This window comes from Cololabis saira, chromosome 24 (genome assembly GCF_033807715.1).
Source record: "Cololabis saira isolate AMF1-May2022 chromosome 24, fColSai1.1, whole genome shotgun sequence".
Classification (NCBI taxonomy): Eukaryota; Metazoa; Chordata; class Actinopteri; order Beloniformes; family Belonidae; genus Cololabis; species Cololabis saira.
Window position 1 is genome coordinate 735,001 of NC_084610.1, and position 23,926 is coordinate 758,926.

At 45.7% G+C, this 23,926-nt stretch overlaps 2 protein-coding genes across 2 annotated transcripts in view; both read left to right on the forward strand.

Moving 5' to 3' along the window:
• LOC133425229 (SH3 domain-binding protein 4-A-like) overlaps positions 1–3,818 on the forward strand; it is a 30,970-nt gene extending 27,152 nt beyond the window's left edge. The window contains 2 exon segments of the mRNA XM_061715964.1: positions 1,001–1,189; positions 1,282–3,818. Of these exon segments, the coding sequence (XP_061571948.1) occupies positions 1,001–1,189; positions 1,282–1,506 (414 nt within the window). The 3' untranslated portion in view covers positions 1,507–3,818.
• A 13,578-nt stretch (positions 3,819–17,396) lies between these two features.
• Positions 17,397–18,654, forward strand: LOC133424890 (ADP-ribosylation factor-like protein 4C). The gene has a single exon (XM_061715460.1). It carries the CDS (start codon positions 17,816–17,818, stop codon positions 18,398–18,400), a length of 585 nt encoding a protein of 194 aa, XP_061571444.1. The 5' UTR covers positions 17,397–17,815; the 3' UTR covers positions 18,401–18,654.
• The last annotated feature ends 5,272 nt before the right edge of the window (positions 18,655–23,926 follow it).

Sequence of the window (23,926 nt, forward strand, 5' to 3'; positions counted from 1 at the left end):
ATGAAGTCCGTCCCCTGCAGTAAAATCCCTCCCCAACAATGAAGTCCCTCCCCTGCAGTGAAGTCCCTCCCCAGCAATGAAGCCCCTCCCCAACAATGAAGTCCCTCCCCAGCAATGAAGTCCCTCCCCTGCAGTAAAATCCCTCCCCAACAATGAAGTCCCTCCCCAACAATGAAGTCCCTCCCCAGCAATGAAGCCCCTCCCCAGCAATGAAGTCCCTCCCCAGCAATGAAGTCCCTCCCCAGCAATGAAGCCCCTCCCCAACAATGAAGTCCCTCCCCCGCAGTGAAGCCCCTTCCCTGCAGTGAAGTCCCTCCCCAGCAATGAAGCCCCTCCCCAGCAATGAAGTCCCTCCCCCAACAATGAAGTCCCTCCCCTGCAGTGAAGCCCCTTCCCTGCAGTGAAGTCCCTCCCCAGCAATGAAGTCCCTCCCCCAACAATGAAGTCCCTCCCCAACAATGAAGCCCCTCCCCAACAATGAAGTCCCTCCCCCAACAATGAAGTCCCTCCCCCGCAGTGAAGCCCCTTCCCTGCAGTGAAGTCCCTCCCCAGCAATGAAGTCCCTCCCCTGCAGTGAAGTCCCTCCCCTGCAGTAAAGTCCCTCCCCAGCAATGAAGTCCCTCCCCAACATTGAAGTCCCTCCCGAGCAATGAAGCCCCTCCCCAGCAATGAAGTCCCTCCCCAGCAATGAAGTCCCTCCCCAACAATGAAGTCCCTCCTCTGCAGTAAAGTCCCTCCCCTGCAATGAAGTCCCTCCCCAGCAATGAAGTCCCTCCCTAGCAATGAAGTCCCTCCCCAACAATGAAGTCCCTCCCCTGCAGTTAATCCCCCTAAAACTAATTTCACTTCCTGAATTTTCTGGTTTGAGGTGGCCAGTTTTTGCTGCCACCGGGTAATCGATCTGTTACCTGATCATTATCTGCCAATTCCATATTTCTTCAAGCTAATTCTGTCTAGACTCTAGACAATAAAAGATGACTGTCCCCCTGTGCCCCGCCAGGCCCTGCTGAAGATGGACTGCCAGGGGCTGGTTGCCAGGCTGATCCTGGACCTGGTCCTGCTGACCACGGCGGTGGAGGTGGCCGCCAGGTGGAGGGAGCTGGCCGAAAAGCTGGCCCGGGTGTCCCGGCAGCAGATGGAGGCTTACGAAGCACCGCACCGCGACAGGAACGGCGCTCTGGACAACGAGGTAGGAGACCAGTCTGGGGTCGTCGGTACCCGGGACGTTACCTCCGCCCCGGATCCTTAACCCTGTCTTCTTTCTCGTCCCTCCCCCTCTAGTCCATGTGGAAACCCGCCTACGACTTCCTGCTGACGTGGGCCGCCCACGTCGGCGACAGCTACCGGGACGTGATCCAGGAGCTCCACCTGGGCCTGGACAAGATGAGGAACCCCATCACCAAGAAATGGAGGCACTTGACCGGAGCGCTGATCCTCGTCAACTGCCTGGATGCGCTCCGAAGCTCCGCCTTCTGCCCCACGGGATACGGAGACTTTGCCGTCTGAGCGTTTCCCCGGGAGGATCCTGAACCCCCCAGCTAATGGCGGATGCTGCTGGACCTCAGGCGGGAGGCCAGTCCCTGCAGGCTGGTTAACGTTCATTGACAGGAGTTGACGAGGGTTCGATCCCTCAGATCTGCAAAACCGTCGGTCGGAGTCTGAGGTACAAACACTGCGACAATGTGAAACCAGACTCTTTGTTTTTACCCACGATTCTCTCCTCCTCTCTGAACTCTGCTTTGCTGCGTTTGCTCTGTTTTCCGTGTTCAGCAGCGTCTCTTTGTTTTTGCTTCACATTTGTCTTGCGGTGACAGCTGTTCGCTGTTTTCACCCTCGGGACAAATCAGGGACCTCGGTCGCTGCAGGAAAAGCTCACGAGTGTGCATGTGAAGACTGATCTAAGTGGACTGTGACCCAGAACTTTTCTGATGGCCAACGTTTCCTTTTTTTCTCTGATAAGTGAAAGACTGGCTAGTTTGAAAAGTAAATCTCAAACGTAGTTTCACTGTGATGATTCACAAGTGATTAGTTTGCCAAAAACCGCCAGGTCGATGTTAACGTCGCGTTTGGCCATCCATGCAGTAAAGGTTTGATAAATCTGTTATTTTTGTACGACAACTAATGTATAAGTGTTAGAGGGAGAGAGTTTCAGCTCATCTGTTACGATCAGGGATCTTTATCGTAACCGCTACGCCGGTCATTAATGAACAAAGGTGTGATTTCAAATATTAATGTTTGATCCAGCACGTTAGAATGTGAAGAAGTGCATCTTTAACCTGATCTTTAACACTGTCTGTTGTTCAACACAGTCAAGTACTTTGAATCCCTAGATGAAGTTGGGTGTAATGAACCCCGGGTCCAACGGGAGCAGAACCACCACGATGCTCCGTCTCCAACGTGACCTCAGATCCCACCAGGAGCGTTTCAGAATCTCCTCCGCTAGATTTGTGAGATTAGAAGGTTACGTTAAAGGTTGTCTGCCCGTTAGAGACGTATATCTGGCTTCGTCTCATCCTTCCTGGAGTTGGTTGCAAAAAGCACAAGTAATCTAAAATAAAATGTGCTTTTCAACTTGTAGAATTAAGTTCTCCTCATACGGTATTAAAAACATTTTCTACAACCTGTTTCAGTGGACATGTCATTAAGCCCCGCCCCCCTTAGTTACTGTTGCTACCTGACAGTATCTGCGTCGTTTACAGTTTTACAATGGCAACAAGGAAAAACTTGGACACAAACCTTTCGTCGAGGAGTATTCAGACCCTTGTAAGACCCGCCCCCCGGTGAGCCAATAGCATCATCATATCTTCTGCTAGCTATTTAAAAAAAAAAGTAAAATAGAAGCTTTTTTTTTGTCGTAAACTCCTTAAAATAGACAAAAGTTTGGGATCTTCCAAAGAAACTAGAGATGTCCGATTTCCAGTCCCTGTGGAACTGATACTCAACAGCCATTGGCTCATCTGTGTTTGAGGGGCGGGGCTTACAATAGATGAGTGTTTACCAGAGGCTCCACGGGTTAGTGTATTTATTAAAAACAGTTTATAGGTGAACTGGAGAATTTGAATATACAAGATATTAGCCAAAGGCTAATTTTCCTCTTAGTCCTTTAGACCGGTTAAGACCGGTTGATGATCACTAATAAAAAATAATCAATTAGTTAAAACAAAACAGAATAAAGCAATGACATATGAGTTACAGTTTACACAGATTTTTGATGGCCGTTCTGATTTTCCAGAGACTATAATTTTAAATGTTGCTAAAAAAATGAGCAAAAAAAAGAATCGTTCTATCACTTGAGATTCACGTTTAGAGGCTCGAAGCGAGAGTACAGCTTTTCCTTTCAAGCCGACGCCCTACCTGTCATATCGAAGGTCACGTGTGATACAAAAATCTAATTAAGATATATCTTTGTGATGTAGTGCTGATGTACAAGTGGGAGCTCCCATGTGGTGTTTTATTTAGAAAATCCACGGGGTCCTCTGCCGTCGTCGCGTCTGGCGTCCTACCGTCTGGATCACCGCGTGTAAACTGGAGTACACGCTGCAGCGGAGTCAGGTCGCTCCTGGGAGGTTTCTAAAGGTTCTGAGGTTTCTGGTGGGATCTCCGTCACCGACGAGGCAGTGGGACCTGGAGCTCACCGACCCGTGGAAAAGAAACTGGATGGATGGATGGATGGATGGATGGATGGATGGATGGATGGATGGATGGATGGATGGATGGATGGATGGATGGATGGATGGATGGATGGATGGATGGAGGATGGATGGATGGATGGATGGATGGATGGATGGATGGATGGATGGATGGATGGATGGATGGATGGATGGATGGATGGATGGAGGATGGATGGATGGAGGATGGATGGATGGAGGATGGTGGATGGATGGATGAGGGATGAAGAATGGAGGATGGATGGGTGGATGGATGGATGGATGGATGGATGGAGGATGGATGGATGAAGAATAGAGGATGGATGGATGGATGGATGAAGAAAGGTTGGATGGATGGTTTCTAAAGGTTCTGAGGTTTCTGGTGGGATCTCCGTCACCGACGAGGCAGTGGGACCTGGAGGTCACCGACACGTGGAAAAGAAACTGGATGGATGGATGGAGGAAGGATGGATGGAGGATGGATGAGGGATGGATGAAGAATGGAGGATGGATGGATGGATGGATGGATGGATGGATGGATGATGGATGGATGGATGGATGGATGGATGGATGGATGGATGGATGGATGCATTGATGGATGGATGATGGATGGATGATGGATGCATTGATGGATGCATTGATGGATGGATGGATGGATGGATGGATGGATGGATGGATGGATGGATGGATGGATGGATGGATGGATGCATTGATAGATGGATGGATGGATGATGGATGGATGGATGGATGGATGGATGGATGGATGGATGGATGGATGGATGGATGGATGGATGGATGGATGCATTGATGGATGGATGATGGATGGATGATGGATGCATTGATGGATGCATTGATGGATGGATGGATGGATGGATGGATGGATGGATGGATGGATGGATGGATGGATGGATGGATGGATGGATGGATGGATGGATGGATGGATGGATGGATGGATGCCACTGATAAATAAAATGTTCTGCAGAAGATGCAGGTTTTCTCCTGGTCGTCCTGATCACTAAACCAGGTTTAAATCGGGTCTGGTGTATAAAGTCCCAAGACTACGCACTTTTGGGGGAAAGTCCAACACTGTCAGGTGTCACCAAAACCAAACAACCGTGAAACCCACATGAAGCTTTTACAAACATCCAGATAAGCCAGAAAAATCGACTTATTGTTATTCAGTGTTCATTTCTGTAATGTTGTGACTGATGGATGGAGATACGAGCATGAACAGTCTGTGTGAAGAGTTTCTATATTTGTACTGAGCCGGCGGGTTTGAAAGTGATGCTGTATCACCTGGTGGCTCGTAGAACCGGGCTTTTTGTCCAGAAAGCATCAATAAAGCTGAAAATGGAAAACTGCTTGTCATGGTGGTAAATACGAACACAGGATTTTGAGGGCGGTGCCAACAGGGGGCGCTATCTCGGCAGAAGAAGACGTCCCCTCCTTTTATTTAACCAGGAATAATCCCATTGAGATTCAGCATCTCTTTTGCAAGGGGGTCCTGGCCAAGAGGGCAGCATAGCAGGTCCACGTAAAATACACACTTGAACTACAACAACAACAACTACAACAAAACACAGATAAAAACAGATAAAACAATTTGACCAACCACATCATTACAGTTTAATCACCAGCTGTGTGCATGCAGCAGTCAAATAGTCCCGATCCTGGCTTTAAAATCCTCCATTCTGGGGAGATAATCCAACTTAAGAGGACTCTGCAATTTATACCAGGATGAGGGTGCAAATTCTTTGAAGGAATAGTGTACATTATCAGTCTGTTGACTTTAGAAACCAAAAGAAAACACAAATAATAGTGTGAGTCACACAGGATGGCCTCATAAAGAAAACCATAGCAGTGTTTCCATCTACGACTGTAGAGAGAAGGCCGCCAACAGTCTCATAAAGACTACAGCGACGAGCACAAAAAACTAAATCTGTTATAAATCTTTATGCTGCATGAAACACTGAATCCAGCATTTTCAGAGAGGAGAGATTTGCATTCATGTATAAGATATCGCCATAATCAAGTATTGATGTAAAGGGTGCCTGAATCAGTCTTTTTCTTGCTTTCAAGGAGAAGTTTCTTTGTAAAAAACTCAATATGGTATATAATAGTAAAATCCCAAGTATTTGTAGATTGAAACTCGTTCAATCACTTTCTCATTTTGTGTGACAACGTGACAAGCATTCTCTTAATTGATTAAGATTCCTCTGAATAACGTTAAAAGCAGATTGTAGCTGTGACTTGTTAATGATGAAGCAGAACAGGACAAAATAGTGTCATCTGCATAAAAGTGAAATGACAGTACTGTGCTTTTTTCTGGAACCAGACTGCAGTTCATTTAAAATGTTTTTTCTTGTTAGAAAATCTTTCAACTGATCACTTATAAGCTCTTCTAAGACTCTGCTCGAAGCAGACAGTTTAGTATGTTATTAGGATTCGATCGGTCATCATAACTCTTCAATGAAGGAGTGACATATGCTGACTTCCTACAGTAGGAACTATTCCACTTTCTACAGTCGGTTCTGCAAGAGTACGGGTCTGAACCATCAGGACCAGAGGGTTTCCTGGTATTTAACTTAATGATTTAACTTTGGTAAAGAGATCAAAATCACAAAGTACATTTTCACCAGAGTGATCCACTTAACCCATCGCTTGTTTCATTTCCTGCTCCTACGACAAACCAGAAGATATAAAATGTTGGTTTAAGGAGTCTCACATACTTTTCTTTTCTGTAACAATCTCACCATTCAGCTTTAAGGTATTTGCTTGTGCCTGAAGACAAGGATTTAATCGTCTTCCAGACTTTAGTGCAGTCACATGTTTCATTAACATAAAAATCTGCTTTAGTGTTGCCTGTTTGAAAGACACATTTGTTCCTCAGATACCTAAAATGTTGCCAGTCAGAGTTATTTTTGGATGTTCTTGCAGTTGCCCAAGCAAGGTCACGTTCATGAGTGAGTTCAGACCGTTGCTCTGAGAACCTCGGGTTATTATCATGTCCTTTAATCTTGGGTTTCCTGAGAGGAGCATGTTTATTTATAATGTCCTACAATAAGGATTTAAAATACTGCAATGCTATCTCATAAAGATCCTTTAAAAAAGCTTGTTCACAGAACTATTTCAGATTTCACTTTGATAACTTTGTGTCTCTCGTTGCTCGTGAGAGACACAAAGTTTCCACGTCGCTACTGAAACGCTCCAGTATGTAACAGTTTGTATCTCTCCAGAGTCCATGGCAGCAGCTCTGCATGTAAACACAGCGATGAGGCCCGGGCACTAATGTACGCGTGAACATCACACATGAATGCACCGCTGGGACTTGTCCTGGAGCGTAAACCTCGCTCACACTCGTCCACGCACACATGCAGAGTTGCTGTAGCTGATTAAAGCAGGTAATCAGCTCAGAGGACAGGCCACCTTCACCGCCGTCCTCCCCGTCCTCATGACTCACCCTCGCCGCTCCTCTCCCTCCTCCTGCCGAGTTCCAACTCACGCCAGGGCGCCGGGGGATAAGTTCGGGTTTGTGGCGAGGTGGAGGAGCAGCAATCACTCAGGTGATGGGACACAGGTGTGTCCCATCAACCTCTCCACCCTGCCTGCCTTTATAAGGCGTGGCCGCACAGCAGCAAGGAGTCTGCTGGCTGAAGGTGCTTGTTCACGTGTGGGGTGTTTGGAAGTTTGGTGGATAAAGTTTGGTGAATAAAGAGTTCTGAGCACTGAAACCCCGTGTCCTCTCTGTCCTGTCGGTCGGGCCTCCGTAGCACTCGCCGTGCTACACTGGCGCCCAACATGGGGCGTCCGACAGGATGGAGGAGGGAGGCACGGAGCGGGCCCCGGAAGTGCTGGCCCATGCCCTGGCGGACTTAGCAGCCCTGCTTCAGGGCCAGGGGGAGCGTCAGCTCACGGCGCTGACAGGCCGGGAGGCAGAGGCTGCGGGCCGCCAAGCGACAGCTCCTGAGGCGGCCCCAGCGACGGAGGGACCCGCAGCGCGACCCACCCCGGCGCCACGCCTGAGGTTCGTCGCGGAGACGGACCAGCGACCGGAGCAGTGCTCCATCGGGGAGGGGGTGGTCCTGGACGCACCCCGGCCACGGCCGCGGATGCCGTCTGGCCCGAGGCCACCCTGGGCCCAGTCCCGAGAGCGGCCCTCTCAGCGGTCGGCCCGTCGCAGAGGGCGATCTCCCGACCGGCCTCTGTGGTCGGCCCGTCGCAGAGGGCGATCTCCCGACCGGCCTCTGTGGTCGGCCCGTCGCAGAGGGCGATCTCCCGACCGGCCTCTGTGGTCGGCCCGTCGCAGAGGGCGACCTCCTGACCGGCCTCTGTGGTCGGCCCGTCGCAGAGGGCGATCTCCCGACCGGCCTCTGTGGTCGGCCCGTCGCAGAGGGCGATCTCCCGACCGGTCCCGGTGGTCGGACAAACCAGGAAGGCCCGGAGGCGCAGACGGTGGTTCCTGGCTTCCTCTCCCGCTCCGAGGGGGACGGGGGGGGAGGGGGGAGTTGGCTCGGCCGGATGGACTGGCCTGAGGTTGGCAATGGGGGTGTGTGGCAGGGTGGAGGTGCAGCCACTCAGGTTGATTATTAGGGCACAGGTGTTCCCAATCAACCTCTCCACCCTGCCTGCCTTCATAAGTCCTGGCTGCACAGCAGCAAGAGGTCTCCCTGTGAAGCTGCTCTGAAGGAGCTGAAGCACGTGTGTTGGTGTGGTGGAAATAAAGGAGTTCTGCACTGAAACCCCGTGTCCTCTCTGTCCTGTCGGTCGGGCCCCTGTAGCAATCGCTGTGCTACAGGGTTGTTTTATCATTAATCAATCTTTTTATTTAGACTCAGGTCCATTAAAAAAGACAAACAAACATACAACAATATTTAAAAAAGACAGTCATACCAGTGTTTCCACATAGCAGACTGGTATCTTCCAGCACTGAGGACTGGGTTGGTTAACGTCATAAAAATGGCATTACAAGAGCTATTAAGTCGACACATGAATTTGAACATCAATCGCCTCAAAAGAGCATGAAAAGTGATAACTTTACAAAAGAGTTCACTTGCACTAGACCATCTTGTTTTCCAAAGCAAAATACGCAGACAATCGTTGTACATAACCTGTAAGTTATGGACTTCTTAAATTTAATCCATAAGGGTGCAGTATAAAAAGGGGTACAGTAAGCCCTAAAAAGACCCACTTTCACCCTCTCTGAACACCAGGAAAATCTTTTGGTCAACAAATTAGCCTGCATATATAAAGTACGACGCTGTCTATTCATATCTTCATCATCTGTCATGTCATCAGTGATGTGTCCCAGGTATTAATTAATTCATTAATCTATTTATTGTTTCTTTTTTTACTCATCTTAATCATTTTTAGACCCCAGAAGGCTAAGTACACTTTAAAACACATGTATTTTAAATGTTGAATATCTGTTATGTGCAATTCTGTGTTTGTTTGTATGTCCTTAAGCTGCTGTCATGCCTTTTAAATTGCCCCTAGGAGACAAATAAAGTGATTTGAATTGAATTGAATTGAATTTCCTCCACAGCATCTTTAGCTAGAGTGGGGGGGGGGGACCTGGGATTCAAGAGGAGTGGTGGGGTTTCCTCGGTGGACCAGCTCTGCCCCCTCAGTAGGGCTGTAACAATATATCGTGCCACGAAATTTTGCGATACAAAAACGTCACAATACGTGTCATGGAGGTGACAAACTGTATCTGTTATTAATATTAATAGCTTATATTGTGTTGACTAGTAACACGCAGAGTATTTGTGCCGCCCGCGCCTCGACCCGCGGACCAAAATCTTCCTCCGCTCAGAAGAAACTAGTACCGTTTTGGTCCCGATCACGGGACTCTTGCAGGGTTTTGAGCTCTGAACTTTTACTTACAGTCAGTCAGGAAAGTATTCAGAACGCTTCACTTTTCCCACATTCTTTTATGTTACAGCCCTATTGATAATAGGAATAAATTCATTTTTTTTCTCAGAATTCTACACAAAACACCCCATAATGACAACATGAAAGAAGTTTTGTTATGATTTTTGTAAATTTATAAAAAATAAAAAACTATAAATATCGCCTGTGCACAAGTATTCAGAACGTTTGCCACGAAGCTCAAAATTGAGCTCTTCCACTGATCTCTCTCAAGTTGTTTCTACAGCTTAATGGGAGTCCACCTGTGGTGAATTCAGTTGATTGGACTTGATTTGGAAAGACACACACCTGTCTATATAAGCTCTCACAGTTGGCAGTGCATGTTGCAACACAAACCAAACATGAAGTCAAAAGAATTGTCTTCAGACCTCCCAAACAGGATTGTTTCGAGGCACAAATCTGGGGAAGGGTACAGAAAAATTTCTGCTGCTTTGAAGGTCCCAGTGAGCCCTGTGGCCTGCATCATCCTTAAATGGAAGAAGTTTGGAACCACCAGGAATCTCCCTAGAGCTGGCCGCCCGCCTAAGCTGAGCAATCGGGGGAGAAGGGCCTTAGTCAGAGAGGTGACCAAGGACCCGACGGTCACTCTGTCAGAACTCCAGTGTTCCTCTGTGGAGAGAGGAGAAACTTCAAGAAGGACAACCATCTCTGCAGCAATCCACCAATCAGGCTTGTATGGTAGAGTGGCCAGGCGCAAGCCCCTCCTTACTAAAAAGCACATGGCAGCCCGACTGGAGTTTGCCAAAAGGCACCTGGAGGACTCTCAGACCATGAGAAAAAAAATCCTCTGGTCTGATGAGACAAAGATTGAACTATTTGGCATGAATTCCACGCGTGGTGTTTGGAGGAGACCAGGCACCGCTCATCACCTGGAGAACACCATCCCTACAGTGAAGCATGGTGGTGGCAGCATCATGCTGTGGGGGTGTTTTTCATCAGCAGGTACACCGACGCTCCCCATCCAACCTGATGGAGCTTGAGAGGGTCTGTAAGGAAGAATGGGCAAAACTGCCCAAGAATAGCTGTGCCAAACTTGTAGCAACCTATTCAAAAAGACTTGAGGCTGTAATTGCTGCCAGAGGAGCTTCTACAAAGTATTAAGCGAACGTTATGAATACTTATGCTCATATGATTTCTTGTTATTTTTATTTTTAATAAATTTACAAAAGTCGCATCAAAACTTCTTTCATGTTGTCATTATGGGGTGTTTTGTGTAGAATTCTGAGAAAAAAAAAGAATTTATTCCTATAATCAATAGGGCTGTAACATAAAAGAATGTGGGAAAAGTGAAGCGTTCTGAATACTTTCCGGACTGACTGTATGTAAGGCTGGTGTAGAGTTAAGCCTTACCTTATTAAATTAAACCTTTTTGGGGTGGTAAGTAGGATAAACACTGGGACAACTTCTGCTGAGTTCCAGTGTACTTTAATGTCCCTCAACAGTGTAGGATTTTAGAACATCAACACAGCACCTAGTGCCGTACTGTGGCGTATCACTCCGCCCAATCTAAAACAGACTAATCACTACAGATAAACTGACTAGTGTCATTATAGTCCCTGATTTACATCAGAATATAAACAATATATTTATAAAATAATGAACCCTGAATTACCAAAATAACCTTCTTAACAAAAATAAATCTCCTCTTACACTTATAAGGTGAGCATGAATCAATCTTTATGATGTAAAATTGTATGTATTTATTTACTTTTATTTATTTATTTAATTTTAGTTGTTACATTTCTGGAAAAGAAAAAAGTCAAATCATACATGAGAGAAACTATTCAGTTTGTGGCTAAATATTTGTACTTGTATGAAACTGAAGATGCATAATGCAAACCTGACATTTACTTTTAGTTCAGTTTGTGGAAAATGGTTGGCCTGGCTTTCTCTTTAAAACTTAAACAGTTATAAAGCATTACAAACTGTAACAATAGGGCAAACGTACAGTATTGTTTTGTATTTTGTGTCTTTCAAATAAAAGACCATTTTTTCCAGTCATATGTTCCTCATTCAAGGTTGTTAAAAAAATACTGCTTTAATATCGTATTGTTATCGTGACCTCAATATGGTGTATCGTACCGCATCGTGAGATTAGTGTATCATTACACCCTTACCCCTCAGTGGGTCCCGGGTCCAGCGTCCTGTATGGACCTGGGGGACTCCAGTGGGGGGTTGGACCGGTCCTGTCCATCGCTTCTGTGGACAGAAATTCTAGGCAACGCCGAGGAGTGGAGGGGTTCTGGTGGGGCAACATGGGTCTCAGGTGTTTGCAGATGATGTGGTTCTGTTGGCCTCCTCGTCGGGTCATGACCTGCAGCTCTCGCTGGACCGGAGCCCGCAGCCCAAAGTGAATCGGCTCCAAATCTGAGGCCGTGGTCTCCAGCCCTCTCCGGGTCTCGGGATCCTGATCCTGCCCCACGTGGAGGAGACCGAGTATCTTGGGCTCTTGGTTACGAGTGAGAGAAGAGAGGAACGGGATATGGACAGGTACCGACGGCGGCGGAACAAGAGCCATGCATCGTTATGTTTCTGTGCATTTCAGCCGGGACAGAAAGGTGGAGCAGATGGTCCAAACAGGTGGCGTCTAACTTCCCTGCGGGGATAAAAACCAGCATTTGCACAAAGAGAAATATTCATTAATAGATTTAGATTTAGATGAATAATTCCTGCCTGAGAAGCTGAGACTGAAACGCTGCCTGTTCAGAGGAGCAGCGTGAAAGCTTTTAGCCGCTGTAGTCGTCTCCTCCTGTAAGGTAGCACTTATCCTCCACCTTCATTCATTGTTCCCTTCATTAATTCAAGCAGCCTTTGAAAATGCGGAGCAGGTGGTGAGATGAAAAGCTGTCGCCGCATTTCTTTTGGAGTTTTGGAAGGACGAGGAGCCGCAGGTCGAGGTCGTGTCTCCTCCTGGGCATGAAGGGCTCTGAGAAAACAAATAAAAGCCTTTCATCTGCCGTTTCCCACGTCCCGGGCCTTCGGGGAGGCTTGCTCGCTGCTCTCACCGCAGACTGGAGGTTTGGATGGATCGGCGGGGAAATCTCATCAAGCACAACGCCACAAACACCCTTTTCTGAACATGACATCTGTCTCTTCTAGTAACGGCGTCCTGGAGGGAGAGCAGGTTCCTCGGGGCTTCACAGACGAACATCCTGCCACCTCAGGAAGCTCGGCCTCCACAGACCTGCAGCCTCTGCTCCCGAGACGCTAACGCATCAGCCTGTTGTCTGTTACCTGAGGAGCCGCCAGGAGACGCTGGAATAAATTAGAGCTAAATTAGCAGAGGAGTCTTGTTTTATGGATGAGGAGACGGCGTGGGCAGAGAGCAGCACAATTAGACGGAGTTGTGGTATTATAAATTAGGCTTGTGTGCCTCTAATTCGCTTCATTGATCCCAGACACCCTCCCTGCAGGGAGATCGATGAGGACGGAGGACAGTAGGAACAATTAGAAAGGTCTTGATGACTCAGGTTGTTGCGTTCAGGGACCGGCCCTCGTCTGCTCTTCTGCTAACGCAGCCACTACGGAGAAGATGCAAATGTTTTCACTGATTCGGTGTAATTAGACTGTCGGTTGGAGTCCGGGCGGATGAATCCGTGTCGGGTCATCAAGCAGCAGCAGGAGTGTGGAAGTTTGTAAATAGTACAAGACACTGAATCTAACGGCCAAATACAATAAACAAGAATTCATTGTAAATGTAAATGTAAATGTGATCACATGGAGTCCCAGAATGAAAACACAGGTTGGGTTAATGAGGATTAAAAGCTGGTTTGCTGCTCCGAAGGCAGAACTGTCTTCAAAGAAGCTTCTCTGATGAATTTAAAATGAATCCAACCATTTTTTTTTAATTAAATGTCATTATTTATTTCCGTTTTTTGTTAAATGCTGGCTGAAATTGTGTTGAAGGTCCCTGACCCTGGACGCACCTCTGGTCCACCCAAGCAGGTTTTTACCCAAACAGCAGAACAAAGCTGTGTCCGTGTTTTGTATTCACCGTGACGCGTCTGTCCTGTCTGTAGATAACTGCAGCTGAATCACACCTTTGCAGGTCGGGCCTAAGGAAGTGATGCTCCACAGGAATTTTAATCAAGCTTTGAGGAGCAGGAAAATCCAGACCTGTCAATCACAGCTCCGATTTCTAGCTACCGACGCCCCCCCGGGACAGATTTCCTTCTCTCATGTCTGGGTTTGGAGAATATCACTCACATGTTCCGTGTTAGAGGATGAGGAGTGGGATTAGTCAGCCAATCAGAGTCAGAGAATGATGGATAATCCCTATCAGACCCTGTAAAAAAAATCTAAACAAAAAAAGACTCTTAATTAAAAACCAGGAGCAGACCCTCGTCATGTGTCTCCAGCTCTTCACCCTCACTGCTGATGAGTAAAGACGGAGAAGCGGATACCTGTCAATCAACCTGACGGGGCGACGCCCCCTCCAAGAGCAAGTCCTGCTATCTGCTACCATCTAGTGGCAGACACGTCACATGACCATTTCAAGCGCAGACTTTTCAGTGAATCATCAGTTTCAAGCGCATAATAACATTGATTTCACATCCGTAATTGACACTTTCGACTAAAAGTAAGTGTGAACCTCTTGGGATTAAGTAGTGTCCTGCATTCATTTGCTATTAAATGTGTTCTGGTCTTCAGCGCACTAAAGAGGATTTGGAGCACAGTTATTAAACACTTGTGGTGCTGGAGGAGAAAGTAAGTGAACTTTTGAAGTTTCAAACCAGAATTTCTTGATTAGTCCACAGGTGATGTTTACATTTGTGTTGCAGGCTCCTACGGTGAATTTAAAGCATGCAGCATTATTCTGGAAGTTATTAGTCTGTGAGGTTTGTTTTTCCTCCAGTGTGAATATTAATCTGTGTTTCTTCCCCCCTTATGATCCAGGTCCTGGTCCAGGTTTATTCCTCCTAAAGGGGGGTTTTTCTTGCCACTGTTTGGCTTAAGGTTTTTCTCCACTAGGGGAGTTTTTACCTGCCATTGTTTATGTAATAATTGCTTGGGGGTTTATGTTTATGTTCTGGGTCTCTGGAAAGCATCTAGAGACAACTTTTGTTGTATTAGACGCTATATAAATAAAATTGAGTTGAATTGAAAATACAAGCTGAAGAACATTGTAAATGTTTATTATTGTGATTTAGATAAAGATCAGATTAAATTATATTGCATTCAGAAAAAACTGTTTCAAAGAGTTCCTACAACAGGAAACTTACAGTGGAAAGAAGGAGGATATTAAGCCAAAGGTAATTCAAAGTGCTTTACATCGACATTAAAAGCAGAAAGACACAATTAAACAGTAAATAACAAATAAAATGAAATAAAATGATAAGAAAAGAGGTAAAATAATAAAAAGCACAAGTTATTAAAAAGTAAGGGCAGTAGAGTACAGCAGGTAAGCTGTAATGTTTTTAGGCCTGATTTAAAGGATCTACAGTTGGAGCAGACCTCAGGTCTACAGGAAGTTTGTTCCACCGGTGAGGAGCAGAATAACTGAACGCTGATGAACCTTGCTTGGTTCTGGTTCTGGAACCACAACAAACCAGATCCAGATGAACCTCAGGGGTCTGGGAGCTTCATAGGAACTAACAGATCCAGATGAAGCTCAGGGGTCTGGGAGCTTCATAGGAACCAACAGATCCAGCATGGATTTTGGTCCAAGACCATTCAGGTCTTTGTAGACCAGCAGTAAGATTTTAAACTCTATCCCTTGACTCACTGGAAGCCAGTGGAGCGATTTCATGACTGGTGTAATATGGTCCAGTTTCCTGGTGTAATGTGGTCCAGTTTCCTGGTGTAATATGGTCCAGTTTCCTGGTGTAATAAGGTCCAGTTTCCTGGTGTAATGTGGTCCAGTTTCCTGGTGTAATATGGTCCAGTTTCCTGGTGTAATGTGGTCCAGTTTCCTGGTGTAATGTGGTCCAGTTTCCTGGTGTAAGGTGGTCCAGTTTCCTGGTGTAATATGGTCCAGTTTCCTGGTGTAATATGGTCCAGTTTCCTGGTGTAATGTGGTCCAGTTTCCTGGTGTAATATGGTCCAGTTTCCTGGTCTAATATGGTCCAGTTTCCTGGTGTAATATGGTCCAGTTTCCTGGTCTAATATGGTCCAGTTTCCTGGTGTAATGTGGTCCAGTTTCCTGGTGTAATGTGGTCCAGTTTCCTGGTGTAATGTGGTCCAGTTTCCTGGTGTAATGTGGTCCAGTTTCCTGGTGTAATATGGTCCAGTTTCCTGGTGTAATATGGTCCAGTTTCCTGGTGTAATGTGGTCCAGTTTCCTGGTGTAATATGGTCCAGTTTCCTGGTGTAATATGGTCCAGTTTCCTGGTGTAATATGGTCCAGTTTCCTGGTGTAATATGGTCCAGTTTCCTGGTGTAATATGGTCCAGTTTCCTGGTGTAATATGGTCCAGTTTCCTGGTGTAATGTGGTCCAGTTTCCTGGTGTAATTTGTTCCAGTTTCCTGGTGTAATATGGTCCAGTTTCCTGGTGTAATGTGGTCCAGTTTCCTGGTGTAATGTGGTCCAGTTTCCTGGTGTAATGTGGTCCAGTTTCCTGGTGTAATGTGGTCCAGTTTCCTGGTGTAATGTGGTCCAGTTTCCTGGTGTAATATGGTCCAGTTTCCTGGTGTAATATGGTCCAGTTTCCTGGTGTAATGTGGTCCAGTTTCCTGGTGTAATATGGTCCAGTTTCCTGGTGTAATATGGTCCAGTTTCCTGGTGTAATTTGTTCCAGTTTCCTGGTGTAATATGGTCCAGTTTCCTGGTGTAATATGGTCCAGTTTCCTGGTGTAATATGGTCCAGTTTCCTGGTGTAATATGGTCCAGTTTCCTGGTGTAATATGGTCCAGTTTCCTGGTGTAATATGGTCCAGTTTCCTGGTGTAATATGGTCCAGTTTCCTGGTGTACTATGGTCCAGTTTCCTGGTGTAATATGGTCCAGTTTCCTGGTGTAATATGGTCCAGTTTCCTGGTGTAATATGGTCCAGTTTCCTGGTGTAATGTGGTCCAGTTTCCTGGTGTAATATGGTCCAGTTTCCTGGTGTAATATGGTCCAGTTTCCTGGTGTAATTTGTTCCAGTTTCCTGGTGTAATTTGTTCCAGTTTCCTGGTGTAATATGGTCCAGTTTCCTGGTGTAATTTGTTCCAGTTTCCTGGTGTAATATGGTCCAGTTTCCTGGTGTAATGTGGTCCAGTTTCCTGGTGTAATATGGTCCAGTTTCCTGGTGTAATGTGGTCCAGTTTCCTGGTGTAATATGGTCCAGTTTCCTGGTGTAATATGGTCCAGTTTCCTGGTGTAATGTGGTTCAGTTTCCTGGTGTTTGTAAGGACTCTGGATTGTTCTGGATCAGCTGCAGCTGCCTGATAGATTTCTTGTTAAGGCCTGTAAAGATGCCATTGCAATAATCCAACCTACTGAAAATTAATGCATGAATAAGTTTTTCCATGTCTTGTTTAAACAGAAACCTCTTAATTCTAGCAATATTTTTCAGGAGGTAGTAGGCAGATTTAGTGAAAAACTTTAGATGGCTGTTGAAGTTCAGGTCTGAGTCAATAATTACACCCAGATTTCTGGCTTAAGGGGAAAATGTTATTTAAAATACAGTTAATGTGCAAAAAAACAATGAATAAAGTATTTATAAAAGACATTAGAGCGACAAAGGTCCATTTGAACAAGTAAAAAGTAAAAGCTCGTGCCTCCTGTTGAACGTCACTAGATAGTATTTTTATCCTCACGTGTAGTTGCGGCTGTTGACCACTGAGTGTCGCTGTTTCCCCGCTCAGGATGCTCACTGCAGCCACAACGCGACTGGACGACGTCCCATCCGTGGTGTGACCCAAAATAAAAGACTTATTTATTTATTTCCAGTTGCGGAAATACCCCTTTGACTGTAACTTGACGCATCTTCGTGTGGAGGCGTGGAGAGGCGCGTCGGTGGCGCGTTTGTCTCCCTTCACGACCGACAAGCCGCCAGATGTTGTCGAGGCGTGATGTGACTTTCAGCCGCGCGTAATTTCTCTTTTTTGGGGGGAGGAGGCGGTGTGATTGCGCTCCTGTTCCTGCGGGGATTTTTCTTTTTTTCTCCCTTTTTTTTTAACGTTTTCTGAGTTTGTGGAGCCGTCTGGAGCGAGTCCAGGGATGCTGCGGCTGGAGCGTCTCCCGCATCCCCTGCATCCCCCGCATCCCTCCTGTGGCATCTAAGGGAGTGCATGCTTGTTCCCCCTGCAGAGCCCGCAAGATGGGGAGCAGCTGGTCCGGGCTGGCCCCCTTCCAGTCCCTGCACATAGTCATGCTGGGCCTGGACTCCGCGGGGAAGACCACCGTCCTGTACCGCCTGAAATTCAACGAGTTCGTCAACACGGTGCCCACCATCGGCTTCAACACGGAGCGGATCCGGCTGGGCGGCGCGGGGGCCTCCCGGGGCATCAGCTGCCACTTCTGGGACGTGGGGGGGCAGGAGAAGCTGCGGCCCCTGTGGAAGCCGTACAGCCGCTGCACGGACGGCATCGTGTACGTGGTGGACTCGGTGGACGCGGAGCGGCTGGAGGAGGCCCGGGCCGAGCTGCACAAGATCACCCGCTTCCAGGAGAACCAGGGCACCCCGCTGCTCGTCATCGCCAACAAGCAGGACCTGCCGCGGGCTCTGGACGTGGACGAGATCGGGAGGCAGCTCGCGCTGGCCGAGCTCAGCCCGGCCACGCCGTACCACGTCCAGCCCGCCTGCGCCATCATCGGGGACGGGCTGGACCAGGGCATGGACAAGCTGTACGAGATGATCGTGAAGAGGAGGAAGTCCCTGAAGCAGAAGAAGAAGCGGCAGTGATGTTACAAGCTATAGCAACCACTTTTTTATTATGGATTTGTTTTAGGATGGATGCAAACAATGAGGCATGGCAGATATATACCACCATAAATATCTTTATAGTTTCCAACAAGTCTCCGTATGACCTGGGAATACGTTTATTGTGATGCCACATGACTGTCTCAGAAAATTAGAATATTGTGATGAAGTCCTTTTTTTTCTGTAATGCAAAAATGTCATACATTCTGGATTCATTACAAATCAACTGAAATATTGCAAGCCTTTTATTATTTTAATATTGCTGATCATGGCTTACAGCTTAAGAAAACTCAAATATCCTATCTCAAACAATTAGAATATTATGGGAATCTTAATCTTAAACTGTAAGCCATAATCAGCAATATTAAAATAATAAAAGGCTTGCAATATTTCAGTTGATTTGTAATGAATCCAGAATGTATGACATTTTTGTTTTTTTAATTGCATTACAGAAAATAAAGAACTTTATCTCAATAGTAATTTTGTGAGACAGTCCTGTAGATATTACCACCATATTAGCGCCCAAATCTTCCCACAGGACCGTTAACGATGGACAGATGTCTTTGTTTTATTCTCATGAATGGGACAAATCCAGAAAAGAGTCTTAATATCAGAGTTGTTAGAAAATGCTGCTAGTTTGCTTTCATAGACTGTTTGGACCACAGCAGGGGATGTCTCTCTCGGTTACTCTGAATATAGCAGGACTGTTTGGTGAGAGCGGAGATGTGATGTCTGGGTCTGGGGGAGCTCCCTGTTGCAGATGCATGCTGCTGTGCAGGATTCCCCAGAACAGGGCGACACAGAAAACTCTGCAGCTTTCGCTTTTCCGTAACCCTCCCGTCTAGTCAGAGGTGAAAACATCACGGAATCCAGCAGCTCAGAGGACGTTTCAGAAACAGGTCTTACTGAACGCTTTTGCACATTATTTGTGGCTTTAACAGGCAATTTTGCACATTTTCTGAGAGATGCTGCTTCTTCCGAGGACCAGACTTTGATTGTTCCTCCTCTGGGAGCCGTAGTGGAGGCCTTGAGTCCCCCCCCCCCCCCCCTTACAAAGTTCAGTGACTTTGCATATTTTTCGTCATGTCATCTTTTATGTTGAAACCACCAGTTAGTTGTTTGTGGACGCGACCCGCTCTCATTCCCAGAGTGAAATACTGTTGTTTCTGTCAAAGTTTACAGCTTCTTTGACAGACACAAACTTCTTTGGTGCTTCGCTGCAGGAGCAAGAAAAATCATGATTCTGGCCCCTAAACGTTAGAGAGAGAATCTTTCAGGATGAGTTAGTGCCAACAGCCTCATAAGAAACCCCCTCAGGATGCCATTGTATAGACATGCAGCCAATCAGAGAGAGGAAGCATGTGACATGGGCGGAGCTATAACCAGACTAGTGTCGGCCCAGGAACTCCAGCAGGTCTGGTGGAGCAGGAACGCTGCTGAACCACTTGTCAGTTAGCGGTAAAACCTTGATGATCCCAGTGAATCTGCAGCATCTTGGTTGTTTGGCGACTCCTGGACATTCCTGAATCAGTCGTTGCATAAAGCCCACCGGTACGTTCTGTACCAGTGGAAACAGGAGGCCAGACCAGTGTTTTTGTGGTTGATGGGTATCTGGTCCGGCCAGAAAACTGCACTATAATCATAATAATGAATCTATTCCAGCATGGCTGCCGAATGCTTCCAGCTCATGAAATCTGCAACAAAACTGCTTATTTGCACTGATGCTCTTTTTGTGCGTCTTGTTAAATCGGTCATCCACTTAGTTTCTTTTCCAAACGGCTTCTGTGAAGGCACTTCTGCTCTGTTCATGTCCATGTTCATGTTCATGTGGAGGCCGTCAGTATTAACTTGTAAGGCAGAGCAATTCATCTAAATGTAATATTGATATAAATGTCGGCTCTCAATCCCTCAAGAAATAATGTAACAAAGAAAAGTCCGCTGTTTGGACTCGTGACCACGGTTCTTTAGTCCCATCAAGGTCACGTGATGGCGTTTGTCTGAACCGCTCCACCAGCACTCCACCCGTTGGCCTGAATAATCTTTTATTCAGCCTGAAGTTGTTTTTAGTCTGCAATTTTATTTTTACTGTGGAAATGTCGACATCTTTAAGTTCAGTGTGACGAATGCAATGTGCGTCAGGTCAGTTTCATTTCAATGTTGACCCAAAAAAATCCTGACAAGGATTTTTTTTCTTTCCTCATCCATGAGCCCGACCGACTGAAGCAATAGCCAGTAGAACCAAACCCACAACTCCAGCAGGATCTCCAGTCTGGAGAATGAGATCACTGTGAAAGCGGAGACGCTCCCGTACCTGGACCCGAGGTCTCAGTACTGAGAACAGTCATATTCTAGACTCTTGTTTCTCCTTCCTCTGACTGTATTAGTGCTGAATGACAGCAGATCCTGATGTCATGTATGTTTTCAGTGCTGGTATCAGCATCAGAGCAACTGTGGGACCGGGATTCTTCCACCAGTTCCGAGTTCCCTCGCTGTTTTATTGCATTGAAGCCTCACAACTACATGATTAGCTTTATTTTAAAAAAAACAACACTTCAGCTAGTCAGACTTCATATATTTCATTGAACAACATCAATCCTGCAGAAACATTTACTCGATACTACTAACACCCAGGAGTCCAGTAGGAGGGGAACCAGCTGGTTCTTAACTTCTGCTAATAAAATCAGATTATCTGTTAGATTACAAAATAAAATAACCAAATACCTTTTCCAGTGCTCAGTTTAGAAAAAAAAAGACATCTTCCAATAAAACAATAGGTAGTCCTCAACGTATAGTGTGATCCTCATACCACATTTTCCTAAAACAAGACAAGTTTTTTAGGACATGGATTGTTTTGAACTGTTTCTCAGAAGTGCTGAGAAGCGAGTTGAGACTGTTTGAAGCTGCAACAAGCAACGCGTCTTCCTGTGGCAATAAAGAAGCAATTTATGTCCCACTGGTCAACAGTTAATCACGTCTCCTCCAGTTGAAAGACACATGTGACAGCGTTAGCGACTTTTGAATGTCGTCCCGTTGACGTCAAAGGACAGGAGGACAGTGGAGCACTCCATTCAAACTCTTCTTCATCCTGTCTGGATAACTGTCATACCTGTAGCGACCACCAGGAGCCAACCTGAATGTTTTCCTTAGCATCGTGAACGTGAGCGTAGCATCTTGTTCCTGAGTGAACACTGCATGACTCCCACAGCAGCGGACCATGTAACACATGCAGATCGGTGTTACAGCCCAGTTACAGCCAGACCAAACCATGTGTTACAAGACAGAAAATATAAATGAGTATTTTTGGGATTAAACTCTTTATAACTCAACATGTCTCTCTGTGTCTTTCCTGGCTCATGTTTAGTGTTGGTTTATTCATGCTTTTTTAATTACCTTAAAAGCTCATTTACTATGTGTAACCTTTTTATATATATATATAATTAATGTAACAAGATCAGAGGTGTCAAGTAACGAAGTACAAATACTTCGTTACCTTACTGAAGTAGAAATTTTGGTTATCTATACTTCACTGGAGTAATAATTTTTCAGACGACTTTTTACTTTTACTCCTTACATTTTCACGCAATTATCTGTACTTTTTACTCCTTACATTTTAAAAACAGCCTCGTTACTCTATTTCATTTCAGCCTTTAAATAAAAACTATCCAGGTAAATTGCTCCATCCGGATAGAGTGAATTTGGTTGTGGTTGTTTCAGATGTTCTTGTCCAGTTTTGTTCTTACATCCGTTCCCTCAGATTCCTGCAACTAAACTTGGATGTACATTCCAATAAAGGTTAGGATAAATGATAACATGCCTTGGAAGTTTGACTTTTTGCACCATTACAATACTTATAGACAACTAGTCATCATATCTGCTGCTCTCTGAAACACATGTTAATGCTCAATAGTACACATATATGCTTCTTTAATATATTTACATTATACTAAGATGCATTCATTTTCAATGGCTTTTGTCCTTAATGGCTTTTTTCCCCCTTACGTTACTTTTACTTTTATACTTTAAAGGAGCCGTCTGTAAGAAATGGCCAAAACTGGTACTGCAGTCACTTTCAAAATATTGTTGAGCGGGGTGTACCCTCCCCCTCCTCCCCCCGACCAGAGGTTGCCAGGTAGGCTGCAGAATGCAGCAGGAACGTAGGCTGCCATGGCTGCGATAATTAGAGCCGAGCTGGCAACCCGGATGCCGAAACAATACTGACTTGGTGATTGGGAGATAGGTGGAGGGTGGAGCTTCAGAAACAATACTGACTTGGTGATTGGGAGATAGGTGGAGGGTGGAGCTTCAGAAACAATACTGACTTGGTGATTGGGAGATAGGTGGAGGGTGGAGCTTCAGAAACAATACTGACTTGGTGATTGGGAGATAGGTGGAGGGTGGAGCTTCAGAAACAATACTGACTTGGTGATTGGGAGATAGGTGGAGGGTGGAGCTTCAACATAAACATCAGTTGAGGGCTGCAACTCCTCTTTTTAAACGGGAATATCCTGGCTTGAGTGCTGTTGTCAGTGACATAAGTATTTGAAATGAACATGATTTTTAAATGTCTGTTGACATATCAGGGTCATTTTATGATTCGTTTTATTATTGCTCTTACATACAGCTCCTTTAAGTAAAAAACTGGAGTTGATACTTCAACTTCTACAGGAGTATTTTTAAACTCTAGTATCTATACTTCTACCCGAGTAATGAATGTGAATACTGAAGACACCTCTGTCAGCTTGACATCCAGGTCTGGACAGCTCTGTTGGTGACACAGCTTCTTGCATCTCGGTGTGCTGAAGCAGGAAACATCTGAAACATCTGAAACATGTGGGACTGCTCTCGAGGACTGGACTCCGAGACGCCTGCTCTAAAACAACAATAGGCTGGTTTAGGTCAGAAATACATGTTTTCTTCGTCTTCAGTGCTTTTAACCACTTTAAGCTTTCTGCTGTCGGTTTCTTTAAATGCGTTTTGTCTGAAAAACCGCCGTCATGTCCAAGTGTGATTGCTGAGAGCAGGGCTGTCAATTGGGTATGCCAAGGTAGGGCAGCCGCCACACCTCGGCTTCAGGGGTAAATGTAAATGTTTTTTTTTTTTTAAATACATTTATGGAATTACTCTGTGTCTATTTGTATTGATTATTCTATTATTTAATACATATAAAATAACTACAAATGCAAATCAGAACAACATGATCGATTTCACTAGTGTTATCTTTCCCAACACTTACGGATGCGTATTGCGTAAAGGCGCATTGACTAAATTCATCAACACGTTGTTAAAGTGCAGAGTTCGTAGTTACGTTAGCAGGATGTGAGTGAGACTGGATTTGAAAAAGTTCAAATTTTCTTGACCACACAGATAAGCTACATAGCAGACTTCTGTGTGATGAGCATGCTGGGCATGCCGGGCATGTTGCTGGGCATGTTGGTTGATACTGTAGTTCAGTTCTGTGACTCGTAACCTTGCCATACCTTGGCTTTGACTGAATTGACGCCACTGGCT

Excerpts from the sequence above, each read along its gene's own strand:
- LOC133424890 (XM_061715460.1), top strand. The coding sequence starts at position 17,816 with ATGGGGAGCAGCTGGTCCGGGCTGGCCCCCTTCCAGTCCCTGCACATA.